This window comes from Juglans regia, chromosome 11, assembly GCF_001411555.2.
Source record: "Juglans regia cultivar Chandler chromosome 11, Walnut 2.0, whole genome shotgun sequence".
Taxonomy (NCBI): domain Eukaryota; kingdom Viridiplantae; phylum Streptophyta; class Magnoliopsida; order Fagales; family Juglandaceae; genus Juglans; species Juglans regia.
In genome coordinates, this window is record NC_049911.1 from 26,478,369 (window position 1) to 26,493,686 (window position 15,318).

Sequence of the window (15,318 nt, forward strand, 5' to 3'; positions counted from 1 at the left end):
AAACGTATAAATTTTATTTGATTGTAGAGGAAGATAAGTTGTGTGACAGTGCATGTGGGAATTGTTTTCTTCCGAAAGCAATCAGGGAACTGGTTGACTAAGTGAAGGTTCGTCACCTTTGACCAAGTTAATAGCTATGGCCGTTTGTGTTTATTCTAGTGGGTGAGTATTATAAATGATGATGCCTGCATACTAACTGAATGAAAAAAGCCCATATAATGTGCTGGAAATAGCTCATACACAGAGAGCATCCCCAAGGTGGATGAAGTTCTGCAACTGAGAATCCCAAAATCTGGCAGTTTCAGGTGTCCTTTATAGTTTAACCTTTTGGCAAAGAAACCTGTCGGAACAGTCCACTTCTTTTGTTGGTTGTTTTTAGCATATGGGTTTCGTTCATTTTAATGTTTATTAGATCTTTTTGATGTTGTAGAGTGATGCAAATGGCTTGGATTGGGAACTTTAGGTTTGCGGAGCTCCTTCTGATATAGATCTTTGGGCTGCAGTGAGTTTGATTCTCTGAAAGAACAGAACAAAAGTTTCATTCCTTCTCCTCTTTTTATCACAACCAGGTACAGTGGTATTGAATGTCATGTCATCTTTAAAAAAGAATTTCCTTTGCAACCTCTATGGTAAAACTCATGCATCACCATGAATTTCATGAGGAGAAAACTCTATAACCTGCCCAACTTGAACTTGCTTATAATTTTTTCGTTTTCAGTAGATATATGGTATTTCATCAACCTGGTGATAGTAAGCAGCAGAGCACCCTGCTATGAAATTTGACTCCCTGTGCACAAGTTGACATTTTGTAATAACTTTATCATCAGGGAGTTTTCAAGGACTCATTTTGCATTGATTTGAATAAATACCCAACAGTTATGTTTGTGTCAGCTTCTCTTTTGCAAACTTTGCAACCAAATACACGGCAGAGAGTTAATGGTGCAATTCTGATTCTGGTTCACCTGCGGAAGCAGAGCAAATATTACCTCTGTTCTCCTTTCCCTGACTACACCCACAAACTTTCCTCCATTTTCAACATATGACTCATCGATAAAAAATCTTCTTAACCCGTTAGAGGAATCAAGGGTGATTTTTACTTGCACAAGCATTTCCATTCCTCTTCTACTCTTTTTTTTGAAATCATGTATCATGACTATCATTTGATTTGAGTACTTTCTAAAATTACAATATGCCTCTCTCTCTCTCTCTCTCTGCTCGTGGCTTGTTGTGTTGTTCTTTTTGTTGAGGTTGATTGGGATTTTTAATCATAAATTTGTTTCACGGGTTCTAATAAAGGGTGCTTTATCCCCTTAATTTGTCACTTTGCTGATTAATTTTGCTAGACTCTCTGGTTGTGAATCTATCCAGTTGAGATGAAATCTGGCACCACAATAAGTGCCTTGATAGACATATTAGCCTCCTATTGGTTTACTTTTCTTGTATGTTTCTGTTTGTTCACTCTCCAAAAACAGAAATTCATATGCATACATACATGTGCATATATGTGTGTGTGTTGACATCTTTTTAATTCTTTTGCTGCCTTCTCAGTTTGTGAGTGCAGTAATACATATAAACGTTGGAACTGTGCAATATAAACAAAGGTTGACTTTCTGATATTTGTCAATTCTCCAGTCGTTTACAACAAATATTTTCCACGTCAATCAACAATTTCCTTACACCTAGTAAATTGAAAACTTGTTAGATCACAAGACAATTTTCATTATTCGTCATTTTATTAGTCCCCCCGATTACTGAAGTTATTAATTGTGTGCAGCTGCTGTATAAATTCTACATCTCCCAAATAAAGTAGTTGGCAATTGGATTGTCATATTGGAGTTTGTAAAATGGACATAAATCTGCAAGAGTCCGCCTCATTGAGAAAAAATGTAGAAGCAGACAAAAGCCCTGACATGATTGGTGATAAAGAAGGCTCGGAGAAGAGTGGAGGAGATCAAAGTACCAAAACTGTTCCATTTCTAAAGCTGTTCTCGTTTGCAGATTCCAGAGATGTTTGCTTGATGATTGTAGGCATAATTGGTGCCATTGGAAATGGGTTGGGTCTGCCCCTTATGACAGTATTCTTTGGGGAAATGATTAATGTTTTGGGAAGTAACCAGAACAATAAGGATGTTGTTCGTGTAGTTTCCAAGGTAAAAATATGCTCCACAAGTTTAACTCATGATGTTAATTTCAATCTTCATCACTGGATATGTATAGCTGAGTGTTTGACTCTAGTGCTTCTGTTGAAAAAATTACCTTGATTAAGAGGATATATTTGAATCCATCCTTCATTTTCTGACATGCTAATTTTCTTGATATGAAGATGTGACTAGTTTCTGGCTAATATTTTAGGTTTGTCTAAAATTCGTCTACTTGGCAGCTGGAATTGGTGTTGCAGGATTCCTCCGTAAGTACTTTCCCAAATCAGAACCATCATAGAACTTTTAGAGCATCAATAAAATTTCATCTATCAGGCATTGAGAAATGAGAAATCTGCCCTTGTTCTTGTCAGAGGTGGCTTGCTGGATGATCACAGGAGAGAGACAAGCAGCACGAATAAGGGGTTTGTATTTGAAGACTATTTTGAGACAAGATGTGGCTTTCTTTGATAAAGAAACAAACACCGGAGAGGTTGTTGAGAGAATGTCTGGTGACACTGTTCTTATACAAGATGCCATGGGTGAGAAGGTAGTATACTCCTGCACCAATACATCAACACTTCCCAACTGGATGAAAAGTTTCTTTGGGTTTCATGGATGTTGTGCTTGTAAACTTGATTATGCAGATAAAAGAGTCTATTTGCCTGTGTAGGTTGGGAAATTTGTGCAGCTGCTATCAACATTCATCGGAGGCTTTTTTGTAGCATTTTTCAAAGGCTGGCTCCTTTCCCTTGTCTTGTTAGCCTCAATTCCTCTTCTTGTGGCCTCTGGTGGCATTATGTCTGTCGTCATATCCAAGACAGCTTCTCGTGGACAGGGTGCTTATGCAAATGCAGCGAATGTGGTTGAGCAGACAATCAGCTCAATTAGAACAGTATGTCATATTATCAGAACTATATGCATGCTTGGGGAATTTTGTAATTATCTCTCAGTGATTTCTGTTCAGCTTCGCAGTTATTTTCTAGCAAACTCTTGATATCCACTATTTGATTTCGTATCTAGGTGGCATCATTTACTGGGGAGAAGCAAGCTGTAGCTAATTACAAAAAGTTTCTAGTAACAGCTTACAAATCTGGTGTTCAGGAAGGCTTGGCTTCTGGACTTGGTTTTGCTATGGTTATGTTCGTCATGTTCAGTAGCTATGGTATGGCAATATGGTTTGGATCTAAGATGATACTTAACAAAGGATACAGTGGGGGTGATGTGTTGAATGTGATCATGGCTGTGATGACAGGATCTATGTAAGTTGCAACTAGAATATTCTTTAGCTCCCGCTAGTATGAATAGATGTATGTAATACTTTGGTTCTTTTCTTCATTCATTTCTTGCCTCATGCGACAATCTGAATGTTTCAGGTCCCTAGGCCAGGCATCTCCCTGCATGAGTGCCTTTGCTGCTGGTAAAGCTGCAGCATATAAGATGTTTGAGACTATTGAGAGGAAACCCGAGATTGATGCTTATGACACAAGGGGAAAAGTTTTGAATGATATTCTTGGAGATATAGAGTTGAGAGATGTTTCCTTTAGTTATCCAGCAAGACCAGATGAACAGATATTCAGGGGATTCTCTCTTTATATCCACAGAGGCACAACGGTAGCTTTGGTTGGACAAAGTGGAAGTGGGAAGTCAACAGTGATCAGTCTAATAGAGAGATTCTACGATCCACAGGCCGGTGTAGTTCTTATAGATGGCATTAACCTAAAAGACCTCCAGCTTAAATGGATTAGGGGGAAAATTGGTCTTGTCAGCCAAGAACCCGTGTTGTTTGCATCCAGCATCAAGGATAATATTGCTTATGGAAAGGATGGGGCAACATATGAAGAGATAAGATCTGCAGCAGAGCTTGCAAATGCTGCTAAATTTATCGATAAATTGCCTCAGGTTCAAAGTTTTAGCCTCCATTGGAGCTTAAGATATTTTCTTCTCCCTCATTACCACAGAACATGTTAATTCACTTTCTGACTTTGATTTTTTTTTTTTTTAACATCTAGGGACTAGATACGATGGTTGGTGAGCATGGAACCCAGCTCTCTGGTGGTCAGAAACAGAGAGTTGCCATAGCAAGAGCAATTCTGAAAAACCCGCGAATTCTTCTTCTGGATGAAGCTACAAGTGCACTTGATGCAGAATCTGAAAGGATTGTGCAGGAGGCATTGGATAGGATCATGGTCAACAGAACTACTGTCATTGTTGCCCATCGTTTGAGCACTGTGAGGAATGCTGATATGATCGCAGTCATTCACAGAGGAAAGATAGTCGAAAAAGGTATATTAATATCACCGTATAGCCATACCTTTGAAGATAACTAGATCATTGTATCGTTTGCTCATGAACTATGGAACTATGGGTTACTCCACAATGGCAGATACACTTCAACTAAAAAACATACTGGTTAATTTTTCAGGCTCACATTCAGAACTAATCAAGTATCCTGATGGAGCATACTCTCAACTTATACGCTTGCAAGAAGAAAACAGGGAATCAGGACAAGCTGTAGATGATCAAAACAAATTCGAAATTTCTATGGAGTCGTTTAGACAGTCTAGCCTTAGAAACAGTCAAAGAATGTCATTCTTTAGATCCTTAAGTCGGGGATCATCTGTAAATAGCAGCGGCCGCCGTTCATTCTCAGTCACAGCATTTGGTTTGCCCACAGAAGTGGCCATAGATGATAATATGCTGGCAACACGAGAAGAAAAATTGCCGAAGGTCTCCATCCGCCGCCTTGCCTACCTTAACAAGCCAGAGATTCCAATTCTTCTTCTTGGGGCAATAGCTGCAGTCATTAATGGCGCAATACTCCCTATATTTGGCATATTGCTTTCGAGGGTAATCAACTCATTCTACAAACCACCTCATGAACTGAGGAAGGATACAAATTTTTGGGCGGTAATTTTTGTGGTCCTCGGTGTGGTTTCATTTCTGGCAATTCCAGCACGAGCATACCTCCTTTCTGTGGCAGGGAGTAAGTTAGTAGAACGTATTAGGTTGATGTGTTTTGAGAAGTTGGTTCGCATGGAGGTTGGATGGTTTGATGAACCTGAGCACTCAAGCGGCACGGTCGGTGCTAGGCTCTCGGCAGATGCGGCAACAGTGCGTGCTCTTGTTGGAGATGCTCTTGGTCAGATACTTCATGCTATTGCTTCAGCAGTTGCGGGTTTGGTCATTGCATTTGTTGCAAGTTGGCAGTTGGCGTTTATTGTCCTTGCATTGATTCCACTGATTGGAATCAATGGGTACGTTCAAGTTAAGTTCATGAAAGGATTCAGTGCAGATGCAAAGGTTTGCTCGAGAACTACAAACCTCATTTATAGCTGCAACATGCTATATATATATATATATTATATCTCTTTAAGATTTATTACCCTGAAAGCTGATTCCTACTAATGTGATTTTATATGGTTGAAGATGATGTATGAGGAGGCAAGCCAAGTTGCTAACGATGCAGTCGGAAGTATAAGAACAGTTGCTTCTTTTTGTGCTGAGGAAAAGGTGATGGATCTATACAGAACAAAATGTGAAGGCCCCAGGAAGACAGGGATAAGGCAAGGCTTGGTCACTGGAATAGGATTTGGGACATCTTTTGGCATGTTATTTCTAGTGTATGCTACCAGTTTCTATGCAGGAGCTCGACTCGTTGAGGTCAATAAAGCAACATTTTCAGATGTTTTCCAAGTAAGTAGTATTCATTCAATCCTTAGCAAGCTGCCATTCAAAGCCTTGTATTCTAACAACAAGAATCTAAAATAAGATTCATTCAGACCAAATTAATTTACCTGATCTCTAGACGGATATTTGGTTTGCAGGTTTTCTTTGCTTTGACCATGGCTGCCATGGGAGTTTCTCAAACAAGCTCCATGGGTCCAGATACTGGCAAAGCCAATAATGCCGCAGCTTCCATATTTTCAATAATAGATCGGAAGTCGAAGATAGATCCTTGCGATGAGTCCGGTATGACATTGGATAATCTGAAAGGGGAGATTGAGCTTCGACATGTAAGCTTTAAATATCCCATCAGGCCAGATATTCAGATTTTCCGAGACCTCAGCTTGGTCATTCGTTCTGGCAAGGTATATACAGTTTATTTTGGTGTTTTCAGCTTGGCACAACAAAATCACAAAAGTTTTTCTTGCTTGCCACTTATGTTAATACAACAAAGGATATCTCAAAATTATCTTGTTCTTCTTTTCAGACAGTTGCCTTGGTTGGAGAAAGTGGGAGTGGGAAATCCACAGTCGTCTCGTTGCTACAAAGATTTTATGATCCTGATTCTGGATGTATTACACTTGATGGAATTGAAATCAATAAGTTTCAAGTGAAGTGGTTGAGGCAGCAGATGGGTCTTGTGAGTCAAGAACCAGTTTTGTTTAATGAAACTATTCGTGCCAACATTGCGTACGGAAAGGATGGAAATGCAATTGAGGCAGAAATTACTGCTGTAGCAGAATTGGCTAATGCACACAGGTTCATCAGTGGCTTACAACAGGTTCGAACAAAGCAATGCATGTCCTTAAATTACTCTCATTGTCACATCTTACTAAATTTATAAGAGTAATATTACATACAGTCATAGAGTGCACAATTGTTGTGCAATCGTTTTGAAAAAGAGTGAGATCTACTATTAAAAGTTAATTTTTTTTTTCATGTAGATCCCGTATTTTTTTACTTTTTTTAAAGTGATTGCGCAAAACTTACACACTCATAATTGCAACTATCATTTCTCAATTCATATTGAGGTCAGTTGAGATCTTGACCGAAATAGATAGTTTAATGAAAAGAGATCGAGAAAACATTAAAAATGTTCATGCATGCAGTAGGATCAATTTTGCCCGAAAATCTTATACGCACATTATTAAAAGCTCGTTTGGATACAGAAACCATTTCAATTCATCTCATCTCATCATTACAATTTTTTCAAATTCCTTCACAAAATATAATAAACAATTCAATATTTTTAAATCCCAAAATAATAATAATATTAAAAAATAATATTTTATTCAATTCATCTAAAATCATCTCATCTCACTATCCAAACGAGTCCTAAATGTTGTAAAGCCCATATAATATATCTATCTGTCTCCATAATTGGATCATTCTATTCGATTAATATTTTCTATTCATGAAAGACATGATTAATATAGTTGAAATTCAATGTGCAAGTATGCTAGCTAGCTAATCTTTTGTTTTTTCCTTCTTGCAATGCAAAATGAAGGGATATGATACCATAGTAGGAGAACGTGGAGTCCAATTGTCCGGCGGGCAGAAACAACGGGTAGCTATTGCGCGTGCTATGATCAAAAGTCCAAAGGTATTGCTATTAGACGAGGCTACCAGTGCTCTGGATGCTGAATCAGAAAGAGTGGTTCAAGATGCATTAGACCGAGTCATGGTTAACCGAACAACAGTCGTGGTGGCTCATCGATTATCCACAATCAAGAATGCAGATGTAATTGCAGTGGTTAAAAATGGAGTTATCGTAGAGAAAGGAAGGCATGAGACTTTGCTTAAAATCAAGGATGGCTTCTATGCCTCCTTGGTTAATCTTCACACAAGTGCTTCAACTGTCTGAAATTATAGTTAATTTTTGTTTTTTGTCTTTTTTTGGTATAATTAAGTAATAATTGTCCTAATATTTGGACTTCTGCTGAGTACAAGATGGTAATTAATTATATATACAAATATTATATGTTCTTTTTCCTTCGACTTTTTGTGAAATATTTGTTGTAATTTTTATACATGGGGTTTCATAAATATATCATTTTATTCAATGTTGTAATCATGATGTGTAACGTCGTCGTTAGAACAATATTAATGACTCTAAAAATCTGGGAAATTCACGAACTCATATATACGTTCTTATCCAAATTGACGTTAACATTGTCTTCATTTCCAACGAATACAAATTAATTAGGTTTTAGAAAAGATATGGAATAAATAAGAATAAGCTAGCTAAGGACCAACCAAAACCTGAGAGAGAGAGAGAGAGAGAGAGAGAGAGAGTCAAGCTGCATGGTTAATTCCTTATTGGAGGACGTCTTGATCTACCTCATTGTTTTGGAAAAGATCGTGATTTTATGATAGTTAAGAAGTAGAAAAAACAAGATAAAGTTTGATGATCGTTAATCATTCAAGTCAATCGCAAGTCAGAATCCTAACTGATCATGATTCTCAACTTAAATCTTTCAAATTATGCATTCGTACGTCTTGATTCTTGAAATGACTTCATGTCTTTGACGTCAATATATAGTAATATAGTTCAGCACGAGACAATCAGAGACTTTAAATTTATTGATAGTATATTGTCAATATAATTATGTCAACATAATGTATGGTAAATATGTAATAAGCTTTTGAATCGTGCGCCCTTGAATACTAACATGCCAAATCTAATAAGAACAATTAAGATCACCTGACTAACTTATATAATGGTGCAAGTTTTCTTTGCTTTGGCCTTTGTGAGTCACATAGGTGAGTCATCTAAGGATACATGCAATTCAATATTTCGCTTTAGATACTTTAGACTCATTTAGAGCATTTCATTTTTTCTTTACCATTTTATTTGTAGCACTTACACCCTAAGGATGACCCAATAATATAATTTTAATAGCGTTATCCAATCACTCAAGTAGTTATTTTTTTCATTGAACTTTCTTCTTTAGATCTCTGGTCATGAAGGTTCAGTCACCTCTATTGGTGACCTAATTAATGGGCTTAAGTCTCATCTTCTTGATGTTCATATAACTTTCGACTTTGCCAATCCTTTCGTCAAAAGATCTGCTAGGTTATCATCTGACTTTACATATTCCAAAGTCATATATCCATTTTTTATCAGGTATATTATTGTTGAATGCTTGATACTCAAATATCTCATCTTTTGATTGAAGTGTTTATTATTGCAAACACTTATCCTAGCCTAATTGTCACAAATAACATAAATAGCTGACATTGACTTTTTGACTAGTGAGATTTCTGACAATAAATTCTTAAGTCACTCTATCTCATGTTCGGTTTCAGTAGTGAATCGGGAATTAGAAAAATTGGATTGAAATCGAAAAAACTGGAAGTTCCGGTTTTGATAGTGAATCGATCTCGTATCGGTTCTTAAATTCTCAAAACTAGTGTATATCAATTCAGTTCTAAAAATGTATAAAATCGAACCAAACCAGACCAGTTACACCCCTAGATTTAGATGGTTTTCTAGCCTATGTAGATTGAACACATATTAAATATTTTTCATCCAAATCAATAAGAACTTTAGAAGTAAATTTTTAAAATTAGTGTATATTAGTTCGGTTCTAAAAAATACACAAAATGAGATCAAACCGGATTGATTGCACCCCCTAAATTTAGATGTTTTTATAGCCTAGTTAGATTGAACAATTAAATAGTTTTTATTCAAATCAATGAAAACTTCAAAAATAATATTTAAATTTATCATTTTTTTAACGTTATAATAATTAATATAACCTAATATAGTATGTCATATTCAAGAGAAACATGTAAAAAATATAAATTTAATATTAGAGTCAAATTCACCTATTATATTGTTTTAAGAATTTATTAGAAAGAAACCATCATTCTCATGATGGCCTTTCCCCCCACAAATTCGTTGGTACGTGTCTTGATAAGACATTTACGTTGAACAAAATATAATTTCCAAATATTTATACTTTTAAATCAATGATACCTGACATTTCAAGATCTTGCAATTTGTAATTTTCTTTCATCTTTAGTTAACAAGCGATACAGAAGCTGACGTGCACGTTACTTTTAGAAGTGACATGACATGATGATGATCAGAATCTTAAAAATACATAAATTGATTTTAAAGAATGTTAAATGAGAGTACTTTTCGAATGTGTTTTCACATGAAGAATCGATGATAATTACTACTTCTAAATTCTAATTTCTTGCCACGCATGCAAGATATTAGTTCAGTACGGCTGTTACCGTTCTCTTTTGTTCTTTGTTTGGTTTATTTCTGGCCACACACGATCATGACCATGCATGGCTATAGCTGGCCTTTAGGGGCTGCTGCCGACGTTTCCGCTAAAACTAGGTCGGAAGATTTGTCGTTCATATATAGTACTAGCTACCACTACTTGTTGCATGGAGGCTATTTAAAAACTGTAGCTTATAATTTAATTAATTTAACATAGAGTAAATGTAAATAATATTTATTAAATTTAAAGATAAAAAAGCATTTGACTATTCAATGTCAATCCTCTTAGCAGCCTTGATTTGTGGCAACTTTTGTATTCCTCCGCTAGCATTAGCTCGATCTTTTTGGTTCTGAGCCAGAGACGACTTGTATTCTGTCAGTATATGATCTTCTAGCGCTGCCGAGTGCCGACACACCCGTGAATCATGGCGATACTTCCAGCAAAGATCAAGCCCAGATCACTTGTGTCACTTCTCATGTAAAGAACGAATTATATGCAGTACCGATCAACTCCATGCATAACAGCTCGGATAAACCATGCATATAGCGTCGATTTCTAGAATTCCATGGTCTTTTTGTTTCAAAGTTCGCACGGAGAACATACTTTTATAAACAGTATTTGACAATAAACTTCGTCACTCGTATTTTCGGATACTATATATAGGACGTGACATCAATAATAGATCTATTATTGATCAATAATAGATGAATATTATTGATCTATTATTGAATATAAATGGCCGGGTCCACCTTCATCTGCCATCTTTTGATCTTTCCTCATATATCTTAGTATACAGATGATCATATATCTTAGTATACAGATGATGTAATGGAAAAGTATATCTTATTGAATATTTGCTATGTTTTGGGATCATTTGCTATGTTTTTCATTACTTGTAATAGTATAAGTGTCGCGTAATTATTTTTAAAAAAATATAAAAATATATAATTTATATAAAAATTAATTAATTTTTTATTAGTGTATTACATTTTCTTTAAAAATGATTACGCGGAGTTTATATATTTATGGTTGTATATAATTTTTTTTTTTTTTTTTTTAGTGAGACTCACATTTTTACAAAAAGTCTACAGAGATTTGTACCAATTTGGATTACTTATATAATAAACATATGTATATATGTAGCGACAACGTGAAAACAGCATATTATCAAAATATCCCAATGTCCAAACTAAAATTGTCATCATAAGAAACTAAAAATTCAGTATTGATCACTAATGGGCAATAATTATTTATAATTGATTATAAGCGGCAGCCAAACCAGAGAAACCAATCTTATCCATCGAAGTTTGCTTTGGAGGATAGCTAGGCCCCGCCCATCATTTTCTTAGAAAATTCTTGTTCCATCTTGGAACTTCTCTTCCTAGTTGATTGGATCATATACAAATACAAGTTCACCTCTACCAAGAAGAAATGTTTAAATTTAGGTTGATTGTATTCAACACAATTGTTTTGTCCTTTCCCAGTTATAACATCAGCACGGCCAGCAACTTCCTCCACAATTTTATATAATATATATCTTGCCCATATAGAATGCATTGTCTGGATCGATGATCCTCCACATGAATTGGTGACCCACTGCCAGCTTCTTGTCTGGCTGCTTCAGATTCAATATTGCAATAATGTGAAAATAACATGAGTCCCTCTGAAGTGGTACTGAAATGTCCGTATTCCCGCAATTATCGTAGGAAGAATAGAGCATTCTTTTGAATTGTGGTGCACTTGACCCCCACTTGGGCATAGGCAGGAGTCGTGATGACGGGATGTTGGCTGCTTGGGTCAAACACCCGTCGCATACGTGAAAGCATAGTGTGTGTTTGCATACTCAATAAATGCATACAGTGAATTCATAGCGGAAAAATAAAAAGTGGCAGTCAATCAACAGTACTAGAAACTCAAATTACAACTCCAACAAAAATAATCCATAAGCCAGCAGTCTCCCAATCCCTGATATAAAATTTTATACAATCATCCAACTAATTAAAAAGAAAACCCCCAATAACGATACATAAGGGGAAAGGTACCCAAATCTTAACTCCTCAGGCAGAACCGATTCTCCAAGCTCATAACCATCATCTACATAAAAAAATCTACGGTTTCATAAACAGAACCACAAGTGGGAACATCACAATGAGATTTCACAATCTCAACAAGTAAAGCCAATAGAATGACACCCAAAAATACAAATACAGAGAAAGTGGACATATCACGACATTTGAAAAATGAGATCTTTTAATGGTGCATGAAACCAATATCCTTCTCAGCAATTTACATAAAATGTCACGCACACCAAAAATCCACATTTCCATTTCTTAAAGCATCCATTTAATTATGTATGCATCATGATCTCTCCTATAAACAATCCACACACCCTGGCTCCCTTTACCACACCACGGGTAACGACTGTGCGTGTGACTTTGTAACGAGCGATGCCTAGCTCCATGCCCGGTGCATACGTGACCAAACATCCTCTAGCATTCGCCAGCAGAGAGGCCACGGAGTTGGCACAATAACATTACCGTCTCGTCCAAGCCTGTTGTCGCTCGACGACAACTCAGGTAACCTTACTAAGTTTTACTCACTCCTGAGTAACCAGAGGAGCTCCACAGAGATAATCTCTCATCTCGGCTTGGGGTCGTGATACACACCCACCCACAAAACACCTTTTTAATAAATGACACCAAGAACACAATTTTCTAGTTTCATAGCACAACCAGAGAACATAGCACAATTAACAAATTAATTTGGCACAGACATAGATCAGAGCACAGTTAATACCTTCGAGCTAATTAACAATAATAATAATGCAGATGCGTGAACAAGCAGATATTGGATGACATGGAAATAATGCATCCACCAATGGCCAAACAACACACAAGTTCACATAATCACAATCACAACTACACGTGATTCCCAATGCTTCACCCGACCCTCAGCTAACAGTTCATCACCAACTGCAGTTATTATCCCAATGCTCTAGAGGCCCTCGACCATTTAACCAATCACAACCAGACTATAATAAAAACATTGTTTTCCAATATAAGTATTCTAAGGGTCAGTGTAGGGTTTTACTTACAACACGGGATGGAAAATTTTTGGATGATCAAATGCGCTGCCTAAGGGATCTCATGAGCGTGCGCACACATGTCGTATGGTGGCATCTAGAGGGGCAGAGTACTGCAACGGTAGTGACGTGTACGAAGATGCTTTAGTCTAGTGTGACAATGGGGGCTTATTGTGACTATGGTGGTGGCTTGTGGGTGGCAGATCTGATGACCTCAAAGGATGGGAAAGGACGGGGGTGGTGCTCATGATGGTGCAAGGACAGAATTGGAGGCAGGGTAGAGGCTAAGATGAAATATCGTGGGAGTTGTATTTTAGGACGGCGAAGGGCGGTGCTCGATACAAGGGTGCTTGGTTACGGCGTCGTGAGGTGGTAGAGAGAGAGAGAGAGAGAGAGAGAGGGAGAACTACTGAAGGATGCATGGGCGACAGATCTGGGAAAAGGAATCGACGGCAAAGTGGTGTGGGCGAGGAGGACGCCGTGTGACGGCAGATCTAAGTGCTTAGCTACCGTGGGTCCAAAACCGCTACTTCTTAGGTACGGTGGAGGAGATCGAGAGGAGAAATAACAAATTTGAATGGCTCAGCGTGGTGTTCCTCCAAGGTGATTGACGACGGCTATGGAATGGCAGCAACACATAGTGAAGATAGTGCGAGAGGGGGAAAGAGGACTTACCGATGACGAGAGGTGGCGAGACGTGAACGGTGGTGGCAACAACAATGATGGACGATGGAAACATGGAGTTTCGGCTAGCGACCGAGACTCACAAAGGAAGAAAGAGGGAGATGGGGTGGATAAGCTATCGAGGAGGAAGAGCTATGGTGGTCAGATGATGGCAAAGGTGACAGAACGATGCTAACACGCGGAGTTGGCATGGTGGAGGCCTCAGGTGGTTGCATAGTCGTTGCCTGCTAGCGGGATGAGAAACAAAAAAGAGAAAAATAGAGGGGGAGGGAGAAAATAGTTGGGCGGCGCTGGGGAAAGAAAGTAATGAAGATTAGGGTTAAAACCCTAGTCCCAAAACATGACCGTTTTGCAAGAGGGGAGGGGCTGGGTTCACAGACACACGGGTTGAGCTTGTCTCTCACATATCCACACACCATAAAATCCAAACTATTGGGCTTCACATGGGTTGGGCTAGCTCACCACACACATGCTTGAGCAAATCTTGGGCTCTAGTCTGGTTTCACATGGATGCCAGCCACACACCAAGATGGCAAGATCTTGGTAATCCCTTCAATATTTGTACACAAAGATAATTGGGATATCTGAGGGGAGGTCATTCCTAGTGTTGGACCAGACCGCACGAACCCATCTCATGTGATGTGGATGGGTCTAAGGACTGCCCGGTAGGACAGAAACAGTATGAGAGAATATGATGGGCCGAACCAAGAAGGGCGAGGTCGGCCCAGGAAGCTCACAAAGAGGCAGCAAAGTAGCATGTATGGGGCACATGTAGGGGTATAACAAGTCCGGTTCGGTTCGATTTTAGACATATTTTATAACCAAACCGGTATATACCATTTTTGAGATTTAAAGAACCAATATCACACTGGTTACACTCATAAATCGGTACTTCCAGTTTTACCGGTTTCGATCCAGTTCGGTCCGATTTTTTAGTATATTATAATATATATATATATGATATAGTATATTATAATATATAATAATATTGTGATAATATATTGTTGTATATTATAATATATAATATAATTGTGTTATAGACTATAGTGATATATTATAATATATAATATAATGACATATTATAGTATATTATAATAGATAGTGATATAGTATTAGTATAAATATTAATACAATAGACTATAGTGATCTAGGATTTCAAAATTTAATATTATGTTAATTAGTAGTTTATCATATAATGCAAAATTATTTTATATATAATTATAATAATTATATATTATATATATAAATTATATATAATATAAAAAATCATATAAAAAATATTTTATGCAATATAAAAAAATTAAAAATATATATATATGAAACGATCCGATCCGATGTTATAAAAAGAAAAACTGGAACGAGAGCGATTTTGAGAAAAATGAAACCGGTACTGGACCAAACCCACTAGTTCAGTTCGATTTGGTTCGGTATCGGTTTTTTTTTCACCCCT

At 37.3% G+C, this 15,318-nt stretch overlaps 1 protein-coding gene across 1 annotated transcript in view; it reads left to right on the forward strand.

The window, feature by feature from the left end:
- Positions 1 to 228: 228 nt before the first annotated feature.
- LOC108983709 (ABC transporter B family member 21-like) overlaps positions 229 to 15,318 on the forward strand; it is a 30,656-nt gene continuing 15,566 nt past the window's right edge. The window contains exons 1-14 of the mRNA XM_018955437.2: positions 229 to 305; positions 431 to 569; positions 1,775 to 2,150; positions 2,353 to 2,407; positions 2,513 to 2,688; positions 2,812 to 3,033; positions 3,162 to 3,400; positions 3,515 to 4,040; positions 4,151 to 4,424; positions 4,564 to 5,441; positions 5,568 to 5,834; positions 5,966 to 6,229; positions 6,352 to 6,645; positions 7,372 to 7,837. Of these exons, the coding sequence (XP_018810982.1) occupies positions 1,845 to 2,150; positions 2,353 to 2,407; positions 2,513 to 2,688; positions 2,812 to 3,033; positions 3,162 to 3,400; positions 3,515 to 4,040; positions 4,151 to 4,424; positions 4,564 to 5,441; positions 5,568 to 5,834; positions 5,966 to 6,229; positions 6,352 to 6,645; positions 7,372 to 7,728 (3,858 nt within the window). The 5' untranslated portion in view covers positions 229 to 305; positions 431 to 569; positions 1,775 to 1,844 and the 3' untranslated portion in view covers positions 7,729 to 7,837. Of the gene's footprint in view, positions 306 to 430; positions 570 to 1,774; positions 2,151 to 2,352; positions 2,408 to 2,512; positions 2,689 to 2,811; positions 3,034 to 3,161; positions 3,401 to 3,514; positions 4,041 to 4,150; positions 4,425 to 4,563; positions 5,442 to 5,567; positions 5,835 to 5,965; positions 6,230 to 6,351; positions 6,646 to 7,371 lie in introns of the transcript that reaches the window.